General features: G+C 38.8%; 2 protein-coding genes across 7 annotated transcripts in view; both read left to right on the plus strand.

Annotated features, from left to right (window-relative positions):
* Window positions 1–9,370, plus strand: part of phactr4b (phosphatase and actin regulator 4b) — a 30,712-nt gene extending 21,342 nt beyond the window's left edge. For 4 of the 6 annotated variants that reach the window (XM_053494807.1, XM_053494808.1, XM_053494805.1 and 1 more), the window contains 10 exons: window positions 1,178–1,567; window positions 2,942–3,067; window positions 4,051–4,567; window positions 5,048–5,367; window positions 5,521–5,701; window positions 5,915–5,970; window positions 6,203–6,264; window positions 7,299–7,436; window positions 7,531–7,607; window positions 7,711–9,370. In XM_053494807.1, the coding sequence (XP_053350782.1) occupies window positions 1,178–1,567; window positions 2,942–3,067; window positions 4,051–4,567; window positions 5,048–5,367; window positions 5,521–5,701; window positions 5,915–5,970; window positions 6,203–6,264; window positions 7,299–7,436; window positions 7,531–7,607; window positions 7,711–7,726 (1,883 nt within the window). In that variant the 3' untranslated portion in view covers window positions 7,727–9,370. The remainder of the gene's footprint in view (window positions 1–1,177; window positions 1,568–2,941; window positions 3,068–4,050; window positions 4,568–5,047; window positions 5,368–5,520; window positions 5,702–5,914; window positions 5,971–6,202; window positions 6,265–7,298; window positions 7,437–7,530; window positions 7,608–7,710) is intronic. The other 2 variants (XR_008357943.1, XM_053494809.1) reach the window with 2 other exon arrangements.
* Window positions 9,371–10,995: 1,625 nt separating this feature from the next.
* On the plus strand, window positions 10,996–21,094 carry rcc1 (regulator of chromosome condensation 1). Its single transcript, XM_053493691.1, has 10 exons — window positions 10,996–11,093; window positions 16,159–16,245; window positions 16,350–16,537; window positions 16,627–16,806; window positions 17,142–17,238; window positions 17,320–17,442; window positions 18,295–18,441; window positions 18,672–18,791; window positions 18,870–19,022; window positions 20,341–21,094. Exons 2-10 carry the CDS (start codon window positions 16,173–16,175, stop codon window positions 20,514–20,516), a joined length of 1,257 nt encoding a protein of 418 aa, XP_053349666.1. The 5' UTR covers window positions 10,996–11,093; window positions 16,159–16,172; the 3' UTR covers window positions 20,517–21,094.
* The last annotated feature ends 4,038 nt before the right edge of the window (window positions 21,095–25,132 follow it).

Genomic DNA, 25,132 nt, shown 5'->3' on the forward strand with positions numbered 1-25,132 from the left:
CCCCTTCTAACTCTTTGACTTGCCTTTCGCTGCTCTTACTCAATAGTGTTGTTCCACCTCTTCTTCGGTCTTTTCCTAGCCATGCTAAAGTGGAGAGTGGCACTGCTCCCTTGGGCCCTGCTCTAGCGAAAATCCTTATTTAGGAACAAGCAGAGGGATAGCTCAGCATTGTTCTTTTTTGTGTGTGTGTGTGATGTGCTGCTGTCAGTTCAATTCTCAGAATGAACATTAACCACTTGTGAGGGTGAATTTCCCAGATCTTACTAGTTCTAAAGGTCTGTGAAATAACGTTTTCAAAATTAAATAATCAAATTATGTAAAATAATAAATACTAAGGACTCATTGATTGATTGACTGACTGACTTTTATCATTTAAGATTCACAGACTTAAAATGAACAAGCAAGACTTAGTTAGTTAAATAACCTGAATGTGTCTCAGCAATAATTTGAGGAGCTAGTAACAAGAAAAGAATAAATTGGAAATTGCTGTTATTGCCTGATGTACAGATAACATAAATCACTATGCAGCTTTTTAAATATAGCAAGGAGGTGACTGTAAAAAAAAAAAAAAAAGCAAAGCTAAAAAACCTGCAGGACTTTCCAGTTGCTGCATTTTGATCAGAAAAAAATGTTTCTTTCGTTTTCATTAAATATATCCGAACTGAATGCCCCTTTTTCTTCTCTGCTGCCTGGGTCTCGTGATAACTGGCTGTAAATAACCCAGCATTAAAAACGCCAGCTTTGAAGAATGAAGGGAGAGTAACGTGGGAGGGGGCGATATTGAGACACAGAGGTAATTACGGCAGCCTGTTTATCTCCAACGGCAGTTGATGAGCTGATTAAGAAACATACAAATGAGTAGCGGGGGAATAATGATACAACTTATAACACGGCTTAAATAGCCTGATAAGAGGGAGAAGAGTGAAACACTTAGGTGTGTGTTTGCTCAGTACTGAAGGCAGTTACTTTGATTTAATCATTTAGGAAAGTAAATGACTGTAATTCATAAGATTCCTAGATATTCTAGTTGTTGAGGGTTTATTTTGGCTTAGTGGATTTTTGTCTGTGAAGGTCATCCAGGTCATTTACAGTTAATGTTTAAATATTAATAAAACGTAATTTAAAGATTTATTGAAGTACACCTACTATAGATGTTGTTTATTTGTATTCCTCCTAGAATCAGACAGCAGTCACTATATTCCTGACCCCGATGCTCTGAGGGATACCCTGCGAGAGCCCCTGCCCCCTAAACAGGCCGTCATGCCCCCCAAATGGTTCATGAGCTCCACCGCAGAGTGTGGCTCTGAGCCCTTGCCCCACACGCCCGTCCACAGCCCTGCAACCTCATTCTCCTCCTCCTCTGTTTCCTCCAACTCTCCGTCGTCCTCCGTCCCCAGCGTGGCGGCAAAGACCATGCGCACCGGTCCATCCGCTGTGGCCGGCATGCCCCTTGCATCCTCCTCCAGCCAGTCGTCCTCCCAGGGACCAGTGCCAACACAGACCTCTAGGCAGCCCCCGCTCCCTCCACCCAAACCAGTCAGTCGCAACACCAATGCTGCCATGCTGGGTAAGTACTTGCTCCTGCTTCCTGCTTTTCTCCCACGACCCCAAAAAGCAGATGTTACACGCTTTCATTCTTGTTGTCTAGGAGTGTCAGAATAAGAAACACATTTATCTTTGTCTCTATGTGTTCAATTATTGTTATTCTTTTTTTTATGTGTCGGGAAGCATTTTTAAATGAGTCTCAAGAACATTTCTTCCTTGGCATCCTTCTCCCCTTGTGCAGCATTATCTCTAATGACTCCAGGCTTGGCAGGCGGCTGTCTGCTGCAGTGTTGCAGTGGTTGTTGATTTTGTTTGTTACTATGTTGGATAAGTGTTTTTCTCTGTGATGTGGAATGCTGATCAGTTTAGCCTGAAAGTGGCGTGTTAATTAGTGCTGAGGCTCAGGATGACCTGCACATACTGTATTTTACAGGCATATAGTACAACCCATGCATCATATTTGGCGCAGTTTCTATGCTGCATGTTTCTGACATGCATGTGCCTTAGACAGTTTTGGAAAGTTGAACTATGCATCATGTAGTCCTCTAGAAAGGCTGAAGATTTAAGAGGATTTGAGAATTTAAGCTTTTTAAATTACTAATGCTTTTTGAGGCAAGATCAGTTGTTCACAGCTTCATACTGTGATTGTTTTTGGGGGGTTTTGTTATAATGTTAATTATAGTTTATTGACTAATTATATACTCTCTAAAGCATTTGTTTATTTCCAATCATTTATATGAATTATCACAAAAAACACCACAGCAAAAGGTGCTTTTTTGAACCCGATGGTGTATGTGTGGGTTTTATATCGTCAGTGTCGAGATGGATTATAGCCATTCCCAGTTATGCAACTCCTATATAATGAATGGTGATTTTTCAGGACCATGGTGCAACATGTAACAATATAATAACATGGTACACAGGAAATCTAAAACTGCTGTTCTACTTGTACATTTAAAAAGGAAAAAAAAAAAGATTACATTTTCAAATATAATATTATAGTGCTGTGCTTTTCATGCATACTGTTGATTTTACTATTGATGCATACCTTATTTGACATCTCTAAGAGGCAAAAAGAAATGTGGATGTGCCTTGTCTACACACTGCCTCCTGCAGGTTAGCTGAAGCATTGTGTGCTCATGAGAGATGAGCTGGTCCACACTGGGATCGTTTGAGCATCAGGTTTACTGTGGTTGCCTGGTGTCTTCATTGCTGTAACTTTTTATTACAGCAGTATGACCTACTTTCCTAAATTAAGTGCATTTTTTTTTTAGCTAATGGTGTCTTGCTTCAGCACATCTCATTATCCTTTAAATTGCCAAACTGCACAGATGGATGGTTTGGTCATATTTGTGTGGTGTTTGATTCCTTTGGGATGGTTTTTTACCCCTGTCAGCTTCCACCCTTCAAGGGGGTGACCCATTTCCCCTCTACTGGTCCTGCTGGAAGCGTGAGGCTGACTATGATGTCTACCTGTCACTGCCCGTGTACTTATGCCGTCGGGCAGGAGGTGGGCGCACAGGTAACAGCAAGGCCATGCCTGGAACCACAGCAATGCTGCATTTTATTTCTTTCTTTTTTATCATGCCCTATCCATCTGCTCTGTGTGTGCTGGCGTTGTCTTCTTCACCCTTGCCACCATATGCTCTTAGCTCTGGCTGGGATGCTGGACTAACATAGAGTTGTGTGGCTAGAGTTCCACATATATACTCTTTCGCGCGTGCGCTTTTTTTCTCTCTCTCTCTCTCTCTCACACGCACTCTTTCTCCACTTCCTGTTAAAATGCATGCTCTATTGAACTAGATTTGCAGGAAAAGGGCATGCTGTGCCATTAACGATTTTAAACGGTGTTCTAAGAATCCTGTTGCTGTAACCTGACCTGACAGCACCACAGAACTGTGGTCATCTTTATGGATCAACTTGTCAATTGGCAGAAATGAGATTATAGAATAGGACATAAATCTAATTGACCGCACCGCATGCTGAAAGACAGCAGAGCATTTCGATTAAGGCGAGAATTCACCTGAAGTAGAAAACCTGTTAACAAATACTTTCTCTGGGTTTATCAGTGAAAAGATTTCAAACATGTGCATGCAGTTACTTCATTAAGGCTAGTAGATTTTCTGCCCGTGGCTTTCTATGTGTTTTGTCGGCTGTTCTGAGGTCATCTGTACATGGAGCAGCTTTGCCTTGCGCTGTCCTTGTGGCAGTTCAAGTGTTTGTGTTTGTCCTGCCACTCGGACATGTACAGTATGAGACAAACACAAAGTGCAGTTCATGTTCCTGCTTCTGAGCATGTGAAACCAGGATACTATGTAGGTGTAATGTTTTACATGTGTATCCTTGTGAAATATCATTTTGTTGCTGATCGAAATAACAAAGCGCTGTTAGACTGGTGATGTCGGATGTTTTAATCTTGCACTAATCTTGATTTTGTGTAAATGTTACATTCCGATATAACTCGGTGATCAAATGTGCTTTAAAATAATCTTCTGTTTTCCCTAGCTGAACTTACACAGGTTGTAGGAACTGCCAACCCAGCTCCAGCTAAGCCGTCGCCACCTATGCCGCCCAAGAGGACCACGCCGGTCACAAAGCGCAACCCTGAGAACTCCGCCCATCCCATCTCCTCTTTGCCCTCCATTCTCTCTCTTGAGGACAGGGCAAACATCCCGGGAGGGTTTCCACTGCCCCCGCCTCCACCGTCCCCACCTCTTCCCACGCACATCCCCCCTTCTCCTCCCCGAGGACATTCTCACCAACTCCTCCACCAACACTCCTACCCTCATCCTCTCCCAGACCCAATACCTGTCCACTTTGACCCCCCGAGCCCAGAGGAAGAACTGCCTATACGTCAAGCCCCAGTGCCCCTGCACATCATGATCCAGCGGGCATTGATCAGCCCTGGAGCTGCGCTCCCTCATCTGGATGCTTCCCACCGTGCCCACTCACTGCTGTTTGAAACACCTCCAGAATACCAAGGATCTCGCCCGCTGCCGGTCACCATCCAGCCTTTAAAAATGTGTGTAAAAATGTGTTCTAATTCCAGCATTACTTTAGAACTTGGAGAGTAGACTGTGTGATTGTATGAGTTGTGGAAAATATGACGAGGCCTTCTGATTAAGAATAATTAGTGTTTTTTAGACTATATCTATACCATAGCAATTTGCCAAATTTCTATTTATTAACAAATGACAGAATTTATTTATCAGTTAGTTAGTTATATTTTTTTGCTTATTTTAGTGTTTTTGGACTTACTTGAAATGAATAAGACAAAACGTTGCCAGATTATAAAAAAAAAAAACCACCATCCCAAAACCCAAATTTCGTTTTCGTCTGGTATAATTTATATAGTGCATAGTGAAATTATAATTGACTTGGACTTTTTTTTTTTTTTTTTTGATTCTGGCTACACATAAGGATAGTAATAATTTTTTACGACCATTTTAAAATATAATTCATTCACGTGTATTTATTCAAATATCCTTTTCCTTTCTCTCAGGGCTGAAGATGACTACTCTGACGAAGAGGAGGAAGAAGAAGAGGAGGATGAAGAAGAAGAAGAAGAGGAGGAGGATGAGGAGGAGGATGAAGACGAGCCACCTCCTGAACACATCCCTCCGCCTCAAATTCAACCAGAGCTGGAGCCTCGCAGCCGCAGGTGCATAGTTGGGGATGTAAATATCCGGATCATGCCAGAGGGGTCAGACAGCAGTGAGGAAGAGGAGAGAGAGGAAGATCAGCAGGCTGATGAGAGTGATTCCGATGGCCCTGTGCTTTACAAAGAGGAGGATTCAGACGAAGAGGAAGAGAGTCCGCCAAGTATGTGAACGAAGGCTTGTCCATTTTCATTACAAATGTTGCGTGTTTTATGTCTGTGCCTCCACTGTACATACAGTAGATTTATGGAATCTGGAAAAATTCAGAAATTATGGTGGCCTGCTTTTAACTGTGTGCGTTTGCATGTATGTGCAGGTAGTCTGGCCAGCAGGGTGAAGAGGAAGGACACTTTGGCTCTGAAGCTGAGCAGTCGGCCCTCAGCCCCAGACAGACAGGCTCCTGAGAGGCAGACCAGAATGGAGTACACAGGTCTGTCATGGCAGAGCAAAGAGCAGTGGGAGGCCATCCGCACACAGATTGGCACAGCACTTACACGGTACTGGTCGGTCCTCATGCTTCCTCTTTTACACACAAACACACACACAAACACACACACACACCACATATATTATTAACAGTCTGTGAGTATCTAAATGTAGGTTTTCCCCCAGATACTATTTGGAGGCAGACATAATTAATTTATACACAAAACAAGAAAGAGAATGAATGCCTTCTTAAATAACTTTAATGTGTGTGTGTGTGTCTAAAGACGATTGAGCCAAAGGCCCACTGCTGAGGAGCTGGAACAGAGGAACATTTTACAGCGTAAGCAATTTCCTTATTGCCAACTTAACGCTCCGTTCCTCACACCGCATACTGTACATGCATGTTTTTGCAATGCAATCCAATTTTGTACTATTTGACCTAAACCTTGCTGCATAGCAGGTACAATTAGATCAACAAAAATGTCCTTAAATAAGATACTATTGGCTTTAAGAAAAAAATGGTCTTATTGTCAATGAACCGTTCTTTCTGCATACTGTATCTCCTTCCCCAGCCAAAAATGAAGCTGATCGTCAGGCAGAAGTTCGGGAGATTAAACGCAGGCTCACCAGAAAGGTAAGATTTTTTTAGCCAATCTGTTACCTCCAGGGTCCGGGTTCGATTCCCGTCTCTGTGCTTATGGAGTTTGCATGTTCTCCCCATGCTTGGTGGGTTTCCTCCAGGTACTCCGGTTTCCTCCCACAGTCCAGAAACCTGCAGATAAGGCTAATTTCAAAAGATAAGGCATTTCCAAATTGGCCGTAGTGTGTGAATGAGTGTGTGAGTGTATGTATGAGATGGATTGGCACCCTGTCCAGGGTGTACCCCGCCTCGTGCCCCAAGTTTCCTGGAATAGTTTCCAGGTCCCTGCGACCATGAATACAGGACAAACGATGAGTGAGTGAGTGTTTAGTTTTAAAATACTGTGCTTTACTGTGGATAAAATAATTCCAATAGCATTAGCTGGATGTTTTTATAAAAAATAATGAACTTGTAAGGAATGAACCACAATGCAGCATGCTGTCATAGAAAAATAATTAATGATAGGAGGATTTGTTGTGGCTCAGAGATTGTACTCATAACATTATAACATCTGAAAGTGTTCTATGGATCTAGTACAACATTTTGCCAGTGATAAGTTATATATGATCTTAGACAAAGCTGAAGAGTAGCGATGCATGCCACAGCGCACACACACTTGAGTGTAGTGTGTGTCCATTCATATAAACTTCTGATTTATTACATTTCTTCAGACTGTTTTTAGCATCCGTAATCTAAATTCCCTTTCATATTTATGAACCAGAATATTGTTATATTTTTCAGGTTGTATCTTTCATTATTTTATCATGCACACCAAAAAAAATAAAAATAAACGAAGAGGAACGAGCTGTTTCTGTACTTCCCTTAGGCACCTCAGATGGTGTTGCTACATGTTTCCCAGTAACATTCTAAAAATAATAAATCTGTGATTGTACTACTGTAGATGTGATCCCGGTAAATTCCTGCATCGCAGGCACATACCCCAGTTCTCCATCCTAATGTAATCTAATCTAGTTTAATATCAGGTACAGCAGTAACCCTTGTTTGTGTTTGTATTGTCCCCTCTTTAGTTAAGTCAGAGGCCAACCGTTGCCGAGTTACAAGCCAGAAAGATCCTGCGCTTCCATGAGTATGTAGAGGTCACGCATGCTCAAGACTACGACCGCCGCGCTGACAAACCATGGACCAAACTCACACCTGCCGACAAGGTAAAGCCACCAGTTATTCGCTGCTTCAGCTATTTAAAAGGCTACGTTACCAGCACTGTGCTTTTCCTTCTTCAACATTATTTTTCTTGTCTAGGCTGCAATACGAAAGGAACTTAATGAGTTCAAAAGCTCTGAGATGGAAGTACATGAAGAAAGTAGAATTTATACAAGGTAAACAATACATAATGTAATTTCTTCCTTTCTTTTCTTTTTTTTTTTTTTTTGCTCTTTAGTTACGTTGTGGATTTCTAATATTTCTGCTGGTTGTCTCTAGGTTTCATCGTCCATAACATCTTCCGCTGACTGGAAAGTAAAGCACTTGAGCCCCGGTGGCAGGGAGAGAAATGGTGCGTGGCTGTGTGTGTGCGTGCGTGAATATGTGTGCGTGGCTGTGTGCGTGCGTGTGTGGCTTCAGGGTGTTTGTGCTCCCTGGCAAACCACCCTTCAGTGAATGTACTGTACAGATACCTAAAACAAATAATCGAACACTTCCTCAGTCATCTGCCCTTGTGTAAATATGACAGATGGGAGGGCTGAGACCAGAACAATTCAGTATTTCTGCCTGATGTTGAAGGGAGACGGACCTGTGCCAACGAAAGCACTAATGAAGGAGCCTCAAAAATGGACGTCCAGTGTATGTGCCATCAGGAGAACATCTCTCAGGAACCGAGATCCCCTTTATAGCAGCATGAGTCTGCCCTCAATTGGGGAAAGGAAGGTCAAAAGTGACCATTATGCTTACATATTCAGTTTCTTTCCTTTTAGGGAAATGTATAAACCTTAACAAATAATAGCATTAAGAAATCGTAATAAATAATTGTTAGATTCTGATGGTGGACTGAGCAGAGTTGTGTACAGATGGACTTTGCATGGACAAAAAGGAATATTTGTGTATGCGTGTATAGTGTTGTAATTTTCTCTTGGGCTGAATCTTTTAAATTGAATCATTAGAAAATGTAAAGCACAAGGTTTTATTATGCATTGTCACATTTGTGTAAGATGGGCAGATTTATTTATGCCTCACTTGCTTACATTTGCTCTTCCCTTGCAGCTTGTCATTAGAAATGGGGAAGATGGAAAGATGGCCTTTTTCTTTTATTTTAAAATAGTTTTAATGTAAATAGTCTTTGAGCATTTCACATCCTGATTTTAATCTCAAATATATATAAATATATAGAAAAAAACTCTAATATTTGATGTTTTAATCCCTTTTTACTACATGGGGTAGGATCATTTAAATTAAAGTACAAGATGAAAATCATATTTCTAAAAGTTAGGACTGCAAACTTGCATACTTGGATGAGAATCGATTATAATTCCTTTAGTCTTTTGAATTAAAATTGAAGCCAGAGTGAACAGACCGACTATTGATTCAATGCAATGAATAAAGTTTCATAGTATAATGATTTCCAGGGGAATTTTCAGCTTGAATATTCCTTTTTTTTCCTTCTTTTTTTCTTTCTTTTAAATGTCTCTGGCCAGTAGAATAATATAACATGCTCTGCTGTACAGATCTATTATTTAGATTAATCTGTCTGTTGTGTATATCTTGCCTTTCTTTATTTAGAACTGTATTTTAAATATTATAAAAGTAATATAGGTTGCTATTTTTTTAAGCACAAAATATTAGTGTTTTATTCAATGCTTTAAGGATTGTTTTGTTTTTGTTTTTTAATTTGATTGTGTGAATGTTTAGGAACTGACAGTATTTTTCTGTTTAGATGTAGGCCTATAAATCTAAATTAAATGCATACAAATAGTTTTCGGGCTAATTTATGTTGTTGTTGTTGTTGTGGAAGAAAACAAAACAAACAAATCATAGAATCTGTGTCCACATAACTCTTCCGTGTTTCAGCAGGTAGTATTGCTGCCTTACAGCTGACCGTGAGCAGGATAAAGCTGTTACTAAAATAAATGATTGAATGACATGGAAACTACATGGTTTATTAAAGTTTATTAATAGGTAGTAAAATTTAATTGTCAGTTGAGTGAACGGTGTAAGTTAAAAATGTGTCTGTGAAAATGTGAATGCCTTTTTTTACAAACAGTAGCTAGACAGATGTGAAAAGCATCTTGGAGTCAAGTAGGCTTTTATTGTCACTTCAACCATATACAGTTTAGTACACAGTGAAACGGAACAACATTCCTCCAGGACCAAGGTGCTACATACAACATAAATGAACCATATAAATTATCAGAAACTAACTAGCGAACTAAGAAACCTACAGTCATTAGCTGGCTAGCTGAGACAAGACAGATTGACATGACATAAATTAACAAAATTCAGCAGTCAGACTGAACACCTTGCTCAAAGGCCCACAAGGGCAACCTTCTGATCAGTAACCCAAAGCTACCACTGTTTATCTTTGAATGGGTGTACTTTTGTATTTTGTCTGGTTTTTTTTTTTTTTTTTTAAGAAGAAAGCAAAGTTGATTTCCAACATTTACCACAAAGTGTTTTGATTTGAATTAAATGTGAAAAAGCACTCAAATGTGTATGAAAGGGAATAATTAACTAATTTGATATACATTAAAATGTGCCAAAAGTAATTAAAGCACTACATTAAAGCATGATATAAAAAATCATAATAAAAATGGGTGACGGCAATGAACAGACTGGACGTCTAAGCTGATCGACCATATTTGTAAACTATATTTGCCATCTGGTAAGTGCTGGTAACATTTAAATAATATACAAATAAACAATATGGCAATGAAAAAATCTTAAACATTTGGTGATCATCTCAGTCAGTAATAAGGAAAATAAAATATCACCTGGCAAAGATGTCCTACCAGTTTGACCAGCTCGGAACTGACCAAGTGGAACTGGTTGGGCAGGGGATCCGGCCTGAAACATGTTCAGAGTTTTTGTGCGGATCGGATGGTCTGCTGTGGCGACCCGTCAACAGGAGCAGCCAAAAGACTACAGTAGCTTCTATTTTCTTTTAAAATACCACTTCACTTTACATTTCACACCATTTTAATCATATCCACTATGCCATGGTTTATGTATTTATGCTTGTAATGAAAATATTTAAAACATTAAAATTGTAGAAGGCTAATGTAATTATTTATTTATCTTTTATATCGCTTATCCTGTACATAGCTGTGGGGGTCTGGAGCCTATCCCAGGAGTCTTTGGGTACGGGGTGGGACATACCCTGGATAAAACAGAAAACAGCACACCAAAGAGCACGCGCACACACACACACACACACACTACAACGGGCAATTTGGAAACACCAGTTAACCTAATCTGCATTTATTTGGACTGTGGGAGGAAACCGGAGTACCTGGATGAAACTCACTGAACACTGGGAGAATATGAACATGTTCATCTACACCTACCCGAAGTGAGGATAGAACCCCCGACACTAGAGGTGCAAGGCGACAGTGCTAAATACTAGACCACATCGCACTAATATAATAATAGAAATGTATTCCAAATCTCCCAACTCTGAACCAATTTTGGTTCTTTTTTTTTTTTTATCTCTCCGCAGCGGCAGGGGGCAGTGTGATGCATTGCTTTCATTGCGTATCACCGGGGGGAATAAATGAAGAGAAAACGGCGCGAGCGCGTGTGTTTTCTCAAGAAGCTCAGTGTAACTTAAAGAAAGCTCGCTGCCGGAGGACGTGTTTTACTAAAGAATTTTGAAGGTATGGGTTTAACCGGTTAATCCCGACTTCCTCAGCTGTTTAATATTATATAGAGATGTCGTACATATTATAAGTGTGGAGTTCGTAAGTTATACGCGCTAGTTAGCCGGCTAGCTCGATATTTCAGTGTACAGGGTTGGCACAAAACAGCATTCTGGCTACTTGAGAGTTTTGTAATTCGGTCATAAACAACAAAGTTCAAGAAATTAGCGTAACAACACGGATATATAGATGAGCGTTTGTTAGCCGACCAGTTAGAGGCTGTGTTTTTGGGTGTGTTTGCTGTAACATTCCAGTTATCTCGTTTTTACTTCTCTCTGAGACTGCGTGTGCACACACAACGTTAAACTGTATGTGGAAGTTAACGCCACGTGCACGTGCGACCAAGGTTAATTTCAGCTGCAAAATGTTCCAGGGGCACGTGCCTACATTAGATACCTGCTGTGTGTGTGTGTGAGAATAACACTCGACAGCATACGTCTTTTGTAATATTCTAGTAAAGCTTCATGTGTACGGCATTTGGGTTAAAACAGCCGTGCCAATCAATCTGGTGTTCGTGTGAGAGAGGAGGGAAAACAGCTGTACTGTACTTGGTCAATGGTGCATTGAACTTCACTCCACCCCCAACCCCCGCCCCCCAAATCCAACTTTTTCAGCTCTACTGTGCTTTAAACTGCCCCCAAACCAATACCAGCGTTTTGTACCTGTACTTTGATACCCTGCCTTTATCATGTTGTGATGACCCTCTTGGACTATTGTTTTATCCAATTAAGGGCTCTTGAGTTTTTATCTCCTGCAAATTTGTTCAGCGGGAGCAGTGTTAGGGCTGGGTATCTGACTGAGCTTATCTTCAATACCGGTTCGATATCAATTTTTTTCCCCGGATACCAATTTTGTAAGCCCTGTTTTAACAAATACAGCAGTATGGTTTTATACCTAGAAAAAGTACATCAGATGCAGTATTTGCTTTGAGGATGCTGGTGGAGAAGTACAGAGAAGGTAATAGAGTTGCATTGTGTCTTTGTAAAGTTGGAGAACGTTTATGACCGAGTGCTGAGAGATTAGCTGTGGTATTGTATGAGGAAGTCTGGATTGGCGGAGAAGTATGTTAGAGTGGTGCAGGACATGTATGAAAGCTGTAAGACAGTGGTGAGATGTAACAGAAAAAGTGGAGATGGGTCTGCATCAAGGATCAGCACTAAGCATCTAAGCCCCTTTTTGTTTGCTCTGGTGATGGACAGGGTGACAGATTAGGCTAGATAGGAGTCTCCATGGACTATGATGTTTGCAGATCACATTTTGCTTTGTAGCGAGTGCAGGAAACAGATGTAGGAAAATTTAAAGAGGCGGAGGTACGCTCTGGAAAGCAGAGGAATGAAGTTTAGCCACAGTCAGACGGAATGTGTGTGTGAATGAGAGGCTACAGGAAACGGGGGCAAAAAGGTGCTGGACTTCAAGTACTTGGGGTCAACGGTCCAGAGCAACAGTGTGTGTGGACAGGAGGTGAAGAGGCGAGTACTGCCAGGTTGAAATGGGTGGAGAAAAGTGTTGGGTGTGTTGTGCGATAAGAGTATCAGCAAAAAGGAAAGGTGTACAGGACAGTGGTGAGACCAGCGATGCTCTAAGGCTTAGAGACAGTGGCACTGAAGAAAAGACAGGGGGCAGAGCTAGACGTAGCAGAGCTGAGGATGTTAAGGCTCTTTTTGGGAATGACGAGGATGGAAAGGATCAAGAATGAGTTCATCAGAGAAACAACCCATGGTAGATGCTTTGGAGATAAAGTCAGAGAGGCCAGATTGAGGTGGTTTTGACATGTTTAGGGGAGAGATTGTGAGCATATTGATAGATGAATCCTGAAGTTGGAACTGCCAGGCAAGAGGTCTAGAGGAAGACCAAAGAGGAGATTTATGGATGTAATGAGAGAGGACATGAAGTTAGTTGGTGTGAGAAGAGGATGCAGAGGATAGGGTTAAATGGAGGCAGATGATTCGCTGTGGCGACCCCTAAAAGGGAGAAGCCTAAAGACAAAAGTTTAATTATTTTTTCATTTTGTCTCAGCTACCTAGCATAAGTAAACAAATTTACTCCAAGTCTTGCCTTGTCCAAGTTCAGAGTTCACCCACAAAATGAACAAGTTCATTAATTTTTTTTTAAATTTTGTTTAATATAATTGTATTATTATTTTTAAGCATAACCGGGGCAGTGCTCTTTCTTGTTACCAGGGGAATCTGATCTTCGTATGATTCATTTCCTCTTTAACTAATATGAAGTGGGTGTGGATATTTTTTTTCCCCCTTTTTTCTTTTTCCAGCTCAGATTATTAAGGAGAATTATTTATATATATATATATATATATATATATATATATATATATATATATATATATATATATATATATATATATATAAATTATTATTTTTATATAAATTTTCTAGTCTTTGGTGTGGTTTTAGCAATTTAACATGGAAATATTAATAACCTGTCCAAAAAATGATTCGTCTGTCATTTCTTGAAATAGGCAGTTGTTGAAGTACAACTTATTTACTTTGATCACATTTTTGACTTTCTGCAATTACATGAACTGACAATAAAATGCATGCTTCGCCAATAGAATGTATTTCAAAAGTGACTGTAGAATAATGCCCCGATCAGCCACTGCAAATGATTCACCCTAAAATATATAGAAGACCCATGCACACACAAATTTTTACTATTAAAAGTTGCTGTGTTCGATTGCAATGAAACGTTGCAGCCATTTTCATCTCATCGTTCAAGCTTGCAAAAACCTTTTAAAACTTCTAAATTTTCACCCCTCAACTTCCCTATCCAGTATTATTTAGGATGATATGACTTTAGCAGCTAACATTTAGCAAACAAAGAAATTACCTTTTACATGTTTGTTTAAATTTGACTAGCCAGCAAAGTCAGAAGCTGGACTGTAATTAGTTAAATATTCAGGAGGTACTGTAGCCATCTGGAAATATAAAGATTCTGGCATTTCTACATTTTTGTCTACAGTATAATCCTGATGTAACGGATCTCATGGGGACTGGTAGTGTAATTTGTTAAGTTAACTTTAAAACTTGACCAGTGTTGGTCATGCCACATACCTACAATGCTTATAGAGATGATACAATGCCTGCCCGAATTCAGTAAGTAAATGTCAGTCTATACAAGTATCTCAATTTGATTATCAGGGCTTTTTACAGCAAATCTTGCACTTTATCTGCTAGTTTGTAGTTACCAAGGAGAATGTGACCTGTTAGTTCCAAGAATAGTTAATGGGTTTTGGTGAGCTTTCCATGGATGCTATTCTGAACCCAAACAGAGTCCCAGTGTCATTGGCAACATGTTAGTGTTTCTGCTGTGCTGGTGTTGTCATCGCTATTTATGAACCGTAACCATCATCTGTTAATCAGTCCATCTGATCGGTGCAAACATGAAGCATTATACTACTAGTGTTCCGATATAACTAAGTAAAATTGGCAGCATCCAAGGGGACCTAACTATAAGGGTGATTTCAAGTCAAACTGGGACTTTTTGATTGGGCAGAATAACAAAACGGTTATGAGAGTAAAAAAAACTTTTATTTCTCTATATAACCTCCTGTTAATATGATGCCCTTCCCCCATTGTTTCACTGATGCTTGTATACCATCAATAAAGTTTTCTCCGTACACCAGAGCCCTGATCAAATTACCTGGTTCACATTTGAAATGCTGGCTTCCCAGTAACTCCTTTTAATGTAACAGTAGGAAATGGCTTTTAACAAGGTCAGTACTGTAGCGGGGATGTGGCAATAATTTCCTGTCAAGTTATTGTAATGTGCAAGTGGTGTTGGTGAATGATTTTGTATACAGTTCCCATAGACGATGCATCTCTTCCACAAGTTCTTTCAAGCATCAGACGTTCCAATCGCTGAATTTTTATGTAAATGACTGCAGTGGGCAACAAGCTACTTTGTCTGGGAGCATAATTTTACAGTTGAAAGGCCGTCTTTAAAACATTTGCACGGTTCAACCTTCATAGGCAAGATTCCGTTGTAGCAGGATCATACCTTATTGACATTAACAGATTGAGTTGTGCATGATCTTGCTTGAAGAGCAACGTTCAGTGGTGTTGGGGGGGCATGGTCAAACGCTGCTCTTTTGAAGGCAGTAAGGGTCACGTCAGTGGGAGTGGATGCACACCTGTGTGCCGGGAAATAATAAAGAGAAGAGTCGAGAGTAAGTTCAGAAACCATCAACAATGCACTTTCGTGTGTATTGCATGATGCAAGGAAAACTGGAGATAGAAAGGAAGGATCCTGCTGCCCTGTCAATGGATCCCTGTGGTTCGCAGATAATTCCAATCTTTCAATGAACAGTGGCCCTGCAAGACTGTGTGCTGAGTACTGCTAAATGCAAAATGTGCAGCAATGCACAGATAAACCACATAATTGAGTGCACTGTTTACATCTGTGCCTTTTCTTTAGTTTAGTTAACATAGTGACTGATCTTTGAGCTAGCTCCTATGAAGTGTGAACAGTTCAACAAACAACGCTTACACCTTTAAATTTTGGTAAATGTTTTTTTCCTGTAAAACTGCTTTGAGTGTTGTTAAATGCCTTGTTGCTAAAAAGCTGAACTAAAATAAAACCACTTGTAATAGGCTTGTATTTATGTTCTGAAATGGCTTTAAATGTGTAAACATGCAGAGGAGCTAAAGAGTAAACCTAAAGATATACTTTATACATAATCTAATTTTGCTTACTTAAAATTTTACAAAATTGATGTTGAAAAAAATATCAGGGACCAATATTGAAGTCACGGTATGGGTACTGGTACTAAAAATGGTTAAATGATACCCAGCCCTGTATGGATATCCATATTGCTTCCTCCTAGGTAGTAATAGGGTTAAAAGTGTTGGAGATGAATTTGTAATTAAAATTTAAATATTTAAATATTAATGTATAGTGAACTATTTAGTGTTAACTGACTGTAAAAAGTGTCTTCCGTATAGTAGTGGATAATTTTGGTTTGCTGCTGCTGTCAGGCCCTATGTTTCTAATATTGAAATCTGTTTAGACTTTTGAGCTGCGATGCCTGCAAAAAAAGCCACAAAGAGACGAAAAGAAAATGAGACTGAGGACGCGTCACTGAAAAAAGTGAAAGGTACTGCTGTTGAAAAGGACAATGCCATTTTTATACAATATTAATTCACTGTATTTGTTTTTGGGAGATTCTTATAAAAATCTCACTGGTGTGGGTGATTGTAGTCTTTCACAGGAGTCACAGTCAGGAGAAGGGCCTGGTCCTGGTTCTTGGACAGGGAGATGTGGGTCAGCTCGGCCTGGGGGAAGATGTGCTCGAGAGGAAGAAACCAGCATTGGTGACTCTTCCAGAAGGAATTGTGCAGGCTGTGGCAGGGGGCATGCACACCGTGTGCCTCAGCGACACAGGCAATGTATGGGTTACGTAACGTTAATGCAGCCTTGATTTAAGGATTGAGTTTGTTGTCCTTAAGGTCATGTTAAATTTTTTTTTCTGTTGTAGATCTACACATTTGGCTGCAATGATGAAGGTGCTCTGGGCAGAGATACCTCAGAGGAGGGCTCTGAAATGGTGCCAGGAAAAGTGGAGTTGGTGGAGAAAGTTGTGCAGGTATCTGCTGGTGACAGCCACACTGCTGCTCTCACAGAGGATGGAGTAGTCTTCATCTGGGGATCGTTCAGGGTGAGTCAACTTTACATGAGCGTGCACAAAATCTGTTTTAAAATTTAGTGCCATTTCTTGCTGGTGGTAAAATCCTCACCAGTTAACAAGGTTTAGCAGTTGTCAAACTGTAATATGTTGGCAATCCAAAACTGGTGTTGAGCATCCCTGATTTTATACCATGTATTGTTATTTACAACGGTTAATTGTAATTTTCTCTAAGGGTTTGCTTGATGACCAACACTGTAGGTTTAATTGTGTTTTATTCATAATGTGGTCTTTGGCAGTATATTGTTGTGCAATATTATGACTTTGGTACCTATTTTTAATTCTTTTTTTTTTTTTTTTTTTTGCAGGATAACAATGGCATCATTGGGCTTCTTGAGCCAATGAAAAAATGTACCTTGCCTGTCAAAGTTCCTATAGACACCCCAGTGGTAAAAATAGTTTCAGGTAAGGTTTTAGCTTGAATCCTTCTTTAGGTCAAGTATTATTTAATTTTGTTACTAAAAGATGCTTTGTCATGTCATGAAGGAAATGATCACCTAGTAATGCTCACTGTGAATGGAGCGCTCTACACTTCTGGCTGTGGAGAACAAGGCCAGCTGGGAAGAGTACCGGAGTGCTTTGCCAACCGTGGGGGCAGAAAGGGGTTAAGTATGTGTTGCCCATATGTTTAACAGTTCTGTAAACTAGGGATGCACCTATACCACTTTTTTGGAAACGAGTACTTGCATTTCAGTACTCGCCGATACCGAGTACTTAATAAAAACATGATTTAAATTTACCGGTAACAGCTTTAGTCATATAATTTAACATAAAAAACAAGGGACTAGTTTGGAATGAAGAACATTTATTTAAAATTAAAAGCATGTTGTATGCAACATATTACAGAATAAATATTTTTAAAAAAATTAAACAGTGACTTTAGTATATATATATATTTTTTTTCAGTTTGTTGTAAACTCTGCCGCTTTGGACAACACAAGGGGCATTAATAAACATTTTTGCTATTTTGTGCACAATATTTGAATAAACTAACAACATCCACCAACATAGAACTGTGGCAGTCAGTGCAACTGAACTAGGTATTACTTGTGTTAAATGCGCTACCTTTTGAGCCTCCTCTGGACAATTTCGCTGAGCGCAATTAGCAGTCCGCCTTTGTTTTGTCGTCTTCATTCTCTTTGAAATAGTTCCACACGGCTGACATGTCTCGCCTAGCCTTCTCCCCACTCTGAGCTTCAGCTGGGGCCTGGGGGCGGCCCTCGGCGCCTGTGATTTACCCCTTACATGCCGCTCAAACATAGACATTTCTCAGACCGTGGTATCAGTCCCCGGTATCAGGGGACTTTTAGCGAATACAAGTACTTTAGAAAATGTGATATCAAGGCCGATACCAGGTATCGGTGCATCCCTACTGTAAACCATGTGGCATGAACCAATACCTCCTGTTCCAACAGATACACTGCAGTTGACTCTTTATACTTTGTTTGTCCCCTACTGAAGTGAGGTTACTGGAGCCTCAGATGGTCATGGTGAAGCCGCGAGGGAAGGTCCAGTTCACTGATGTCTTCTGTGGAGCATACTTCACATTTGCTATATCTAAAGATGGTCATGTTTATGGCTTTGGTCTCTCCAACTATCATCAGCTGGGTAGGTTGGCCTTCTCAAATCAGTAACATCTGTCAACATTAGTTATTGCTGTCAAGCAAGTCAACAAGCAAGCATTAGTTCAAATCATGTCCTCATTTGATGTCTCATGCATGGACTTTAAATTCCTCAGGTTTCATACACACAAGAACTTGAAACTGGGTCTATAAAATAGACTTAAATTTTTTAAACACGTATTTAATAGTCTACAATTTATTTGTAATGTTTTAAAGGTACTGCAAGCACAAGCACATGCTTTGTTCCTGTGAAGCTCACTGCCTTCAAAAATTCCACAACCTCCTGGGTTGGTTTCTCTGGTGGTCAACACCACACTGTCTGCTTGGACTCTGAAGGTAAATAGGCACTTTAAACATGGAAAGCCACCAGCATCAATTTTGAAAATTTCGATCATAAGAATTCTTTATCTGCAGGTCAGGTATACAGCCTTGGCCGTGCTGAGTATGGGCGTCTGGGCCTGGGAGAGGGTGTGGCAGAAAAGAGTGAGCCCACAGGAGTCTCAGGAATCACTAGAGCCTGTATGGTAGCATGTGGAGCATCTGTGAGCTATGCGGTTACTAAAGAAGGTTAGTAGGACTCAATAGGCATATTTTATCAATATTTAAAGTTGGTGTTTATCAGTGGTGTATTCTCGTTCATTACTTGAGTAGAAGTATAGATACTAAGGTTTAAAAAGACTTCTTTAGAAGTTGAAGTATCAACTCAAGCTTTTTACTCAAGTAAAAGTATAAAAGTACTGGTTTCAAAACTACTTAAAGTGTAAAAGTAACATAAAGGGGGGGGGGAAGCATTAAGGGTAAAAGCTTAGGCTGTGCCACGGGCCTGTATACTGCACTAACACCTCATTTAAAAAAAAAAAGAAAAGAAAAATGTGTTTTTTGTTTTGTTTTTTTGTATTTTTTAACGGTCATAGTGATTTGGGATACTATATATGGCAATTTAAAAAGAATGCGTTTTAGTACAATGCAAATACATTAAAGAACCATATATGTGTACTACTGAGCATTAACATGTTTTATGGAGAAGAAGATATGATAACTAGTTGCCTATAAGTATTTTAATGGTGCAAAAAGTCAAACTTCAGAGGCATTTCATCGGTAGCCTTTATTGGAATGTAAATGTACATCCAAGCTTGGCTGCAGGAATCGGTGAGGCCAATATACAAGAAAATTAGTGTACTCAGGGCAGGCTTAGTAACGATTACAATTGTATGGTTGTCTACAATAAACATTGTGGTATGTTTATACTTCTCATTCAACCACAATCCGGATGGTGTGATTTATCCGGACGTGTTTTTTTTTTTTTGTGTTTTTTTTTTTAATTACAAGCTGAAATAAAATAGAAGTAACGAGGCTATTTTAAAATGTAAGGAGTAGAAAGTACAGATAATTGCGTGAAAAATGTAAGGAGTAGAAGTAAAAAGTCGTCTGAAAAATAATTACTCCAATAAAGTATAGATACCTAAAATTTCTACTTAAGTTAAGGTAATGAAATATTTGTACTTCGTTACTTGACACCTCTGGTGTTTATCATAACATATAACAACTGAGCATTTCAAAACTTTTTTTTAAATGTGCTTGATAAAAAAAATCTAGGTATACTTTGAGTTGAAGCCAGGCAGTTGAGATTTGTCTTAAGCTGAGCTCACATTAGATAGTTTTTACAAGTTTGTGGAAATTTAGTAATAAACCGAATGTATGAAAATTCTCTAAAATTTTGTATGCTATTTGATAAGTGATTCTCGTTGTTTGGAATTTAATCCAACTGTGGAATGGAAAAAACAGTATCTGTGATGGAAACATACTTTAAAACGTGCTTTTGTATCATTCAAACTTTGCTTTTTGTAGAGATCATCAGTATATTGTCTTTTTATGTATCTCGCAGGCTCTGCTTATGCCTGGGGCATGGGCACCAACATGCAGCTGGGCACAGGAGATGAAGATGATGCCTGGAGCCCAGTAGAGATGGTGGGCAAGCAGCTGGAGAACAGGGTTGTTTTTTCTGTCTCCAGTGGAGGGCAGCACACTGTCTTACTGGTCAAAGACAAGCAAGAGAGCTGATATTAAACCCAAATACTGAAAGCTGAGCTGTATTACTGTTCTAATGGTTAAAAACTATAGCTTGATCTGGGGTGGTGGGGGGGGAATCAAAGGTTAAACTGTACTGTATCTAGCTAGATAGATTAGGCTGGCTTAGAGATGGTGGGTCTGATTTAAACATTTCTCCCACTTTGTGGAGAGCCCAAACATTCACTGGAAGTGTTCCAGTAAACCATGATCAAAAGACTATTTTTAAAACCGTTTTTTTTCCCTTTCTTTTCTTCTTCTTTTTAAATTCTTTTTAATAGGAATCAGTAGTAAGCGTTGAGTATTGCCAGCTGAGTGAACATGTGTATGTAAAGTTATTAATTGTTTAGAGATTTTAGGAATTGTCTCTACAAAGGGATTTTAAAAGTTAATAATTTTGCCCAGAGCAATATGTATGTGCAGTGGCTTCAGCTGCAATGTATTCTCTGCAGTTTTACAGGAAAAAGAACTTTATTGCTGTTATTTGCAGTATTCAACTGTTTTCCTTGAAATTACCAGTTGTTGATTGATTGCCCTGTGGGAAGTGTAATAAAAATTTAAGTTCTTACAAAGTTTTGTTAATGAATTTTGCTCAGGGTTGAATACATGACTTCTCAGCCATTGGTGATTGTCCATACTGGTAGTATTTCTGCTTAGGGCTGGGCGATTTGGCCTAAAATCAAAATCTCGATTAATTGAACATTTTAACTTGATTACGATTAATGAACGATTATTTTATTCATTTTTTTGCACTAATAACATGCGATTGTGCTTTAAGTGTTAAAACAAACTGGTGGTGTTACCTTTGGGCGTCGAAACGTTTTTCTACAGTATTTACATCTGACTGCATTTTTCTTTGGTACAAGCTGCTCTTGTTACTTAGTTGTCTCAGTGTTTAAGCTCTCCATGCTCGACATGTTGGCGAAATAAGGTAACGGAGCGGGGTCACGTGACTCCACACGCGGCAATATTTTTAAAGGGAAAGTAATCGAAATAATCGACCTGGGAAAATTTTACCGATTATAGGTTCTAATTGTCGATTTCGATTACTTTTCGATTAATCGCCCAGCCCTATTTCTGCTTCTTTTACTCCAAACTGCCCCATTTTAGAGCAGACACCTTACCAATTTCATGCTTAATTGCCATACAAAGAAAATCACAAGGTGTATACATGGTGTTTTTAAATCTAATTATAAGTATCTGCATTTTGCCTTTAGCATAATGACTGTGATTTTGAGTAAAAAGTTGCATTTGGATAATTTGTGCGAGAGCCTAAATGACTAGTCATGCTGCACAAAATTATCTCAAATGTGCTTAAATTGTCCTTGTGGTATTTAAGTAGTTTCAGAACAATTTCTGAATTTCAGATCTATCCAAATCTAGGATTGAAGAGTGAATTGCATTGTGCTTTTCTTTTAGTTTCGCAGTGAGTCATGCAGAGACTGTACAGTGTGAGCTGAAAAGCCCTTGTTGGCTCATTTTGTCTAAAACCTTTGAAATGCTAACAGCCTCTTGTGCCAGCACTTAACTGGCCTCCATCATTTTTCCTATTATTTTAGCAAGCTTTTCCACCCTAAAGTTCTGTTTAGATTCACATTTTCCTAGCATGTTACTTGTTAATTTCTTCAAAAGTGACCATCCTAAAAACTGCTCATTCTGCCTTAATGAGCAGTGATTTCTCCGTAATGGCAAATGCAAAAATTAGGTTTGACTGTGTGAAAAGGTCAGTAATGTTTGGTAGAACCACTGTGTAAATGATGTTTTTCATGATAAATGAGCTCAGTGTTTGTCTTCCTGCATGTATTTCCCAGGATTTTAGCTGTCAAGATCCATGTCCTATGTGCAGTAAAGGGGAATAACGATTCAGTTATGAATCATGTTTCTTTTATGTGACGGTTACTAAATCATTAACTTCCCTGCAGTTAATGATTTATTAAATAATAATGATTCAGTAAATAATTAACTGCCATGCGTTAGTCAAGTTGAATTGAGACTTATGAGGGATAAAATGGTGCCTTTTCTTTTTTTTTTTCTCTTCTCCATCCTACAGGTGGCACTCGCACGCTGTTCACACTAGAAATTAGAAATCCAAATCTATTCACAGATTTAAATCCTTTCATTGGATCCAGGTCTTACAAGTCTTTGTAATTTGAATCAGTAGGCATTCTGACTGCTTTTGCCAAGTCTCTTTGGATCCAGCTTTTTTGCTACATGATTTGGGCTATTATAAAGGAAAAAGGGTTGTATAACCCAGATTTGCTCATCTATAGTTCACACAATGGCGTTTTGTGTTGAAGTGAATTATTTCCCCAAGTCGTAGTTTTTTGGTTTTATATCATTTTTAGTTGTTGAGATACATGCTGCTCATTAAAATGTACCTTTTTTGGTTAATGTTTAAGGTAAATGTTAAACTCTTATAATTGAATTTAAGTATTTTTATTTTATTTTTTATTTTAAGTTTAAAGGAATGGGCTTTATTTACTTGTGGTTGAATAACGTTTTTGAATTTTAAGGTTCAAGGTCCTATCCAAGCAAGATCTTGATAAAATTTAGAAGTTTAGAGCATTTTCCGTCTGAGCTGTAAATCTTTGTAGCTATAGCTATGCTTGGTCCCTTGGTGGTTTTTTTGTGTAATGGCCTCTTGCCATGTCAGTATTGACCGCTTCTTGGTCTTAATGATTTTAACAAACTGCCCCCTTGAAAGAACCAGTCATTTTTATGTAATTTTTTTCACACATACTGCCTGTTACTTTTTGGAAAAGGGTAAAACCTTTTTTTTTTTTTAATTTTTACGTTTCCTTACAATATAAAGGCTTCAGAGCAAAAATGAAAACCCTTGCATTTTTCTTCTTAAACTATCTTAATCATTGCTTACAATGCTATTGGCAATTTTTTTGCAGATCATTCCCGATAAACCAAAATGCAAATTACAAATACAATATAAATTGACCAGTTTCTGTCAGTATGTACCTTAAATGCATTGCGAGTAATCTTTTGTTAGGCTCACCATGACCATGAAATGCGTAAATTGTGGTTTCTGAGTTTTTATTTCAAAGTATACTTTTTGTAGTGTAATATTGGGTGCTTTCATTTATACTTGCTTATTTTTGTGTATTGACTACAGCTCCTACCAATCATCATAGTTTTTTATGCCTGAAGTGGGTGTGATTTGTGTTTGACGTATTTGAGCTGTTTTATTCATGTGATGACAAATTTCCTGCCGATTCTGACTTGAACCCCCGTCCCCACCACCACCAATTATAGCAGACTGCGTTTCTATTTTAGAAGGAACACACAAACTTTAAGTTATATTTTTCTCCCCAGATTTATTTTTAAAAATACATTCTATTTTTGTCTCACAATGTTTTTTTTTTTTTTTTTTTTTTTTGTCAAGTTAATCTTTTAATTATCCAAGAACTCCTAAACCATAAAATTTGACTGCAGGACACAATACTGCTTTGTGTTGTCTCCCCTGATTCAAATCATTTTGCTAAAACCAGTATTTTTATTATATGAAAGATGTTTGGTTTAGTCTTGCTTTCTCTGGTATAATCAGTAAGGTGATTCCTTACTGCTGAAAGGCATTGAAGTCGTGTCCGTCTCTCTCACAGGCTGCTTTTCACCCACATGTATAAAATCTCTGTGACAAAAACAGCTCTGCTCTCCGACATGCTCTCTTGTATAAAGGCACTTAGGTCCTTGAGAAAATTATGATCAGACCTTTTGAAGGCAAAACCCCTTCTGGTATCTTATTTAATGTGACTGTCCTCTACCAGGTTTAAAAAATCAGAATACAATTACCAATACATTAGATAAACTAAAAATGGATTTAGTACTTTAACTCGCTTGATGCAGGCTGACTGAACAAGCATCATGGCAGTACATTTATTCTCTTGTAATGTGTGTTTTTTTTTTTTTGTTTGTTTGTTTTTATTGCTATTCTAAAACTTTAATTTTTATTCATTCATTTTCAGTATACTTAACAATTACTGTAGATGGTTGTGTACTATACCAACCTCTATTTTGCTGGCCAACAGTATGACCAGACAGTGTTTGATTTAACCATCAGTGCGGTGTTAAAGGCAAAAATAAATAAATCTCATAACCTGACTGAGCCAACTGCTGTTCTTGATTTACATTTAGGCATTTGGAAAACAATCTTATCATGAGCAACTTGGACAAGTGCTTTGAAGTTTCTATCATTGAATAGATCCTTATATGGTTATTAGGTTACCAACTAAGTACCATAAGTCAAACCCACTTGGCGAGTGTTTTATTTTTATTTTTTGTTGGTCGGGGGGATGATTAAAGCCAAGAGGTAAGTGGGTGCCAGACCGTTTTTAGCTTTGTAGTTGTAGGCAACTATCAGTATTTTGAATTTGACGTGTGCAGCTATATGAAGCCAGTGCAGGGAGCGGAGAAGTGGAATGGTGTGCGAAGGTTGAAAACAAGCCATGCAGCTGCATTCAGAGGACAAATGGTGCACAAAGGCAGACCTTGCCAGGAGTGAGTTGCACTAGTCCAGTCTTGAAATAAAAATGAAAAGTGCCTGTGTGGAAAGAAATGTACAAATTCTTTTGATATGGTGAAGAAATCGTCAAGAGCGAGTA

This window comes from Clarias gariepinus, chromosome 4 (genome assembly GCF_024256425.1).
Source record: "Clarias gariepinus isolate MV-2021 ecotype Netherlands chromosome 4, CGAR_prim_01v2, whole genome shotgun sequence".
NCBI classification, from domain to species: Eukaryota; Metazoa; Chordata; class Actinopteri; order Siluriformes; family Clariidae; genus Clarias; species Clarias gariepinus.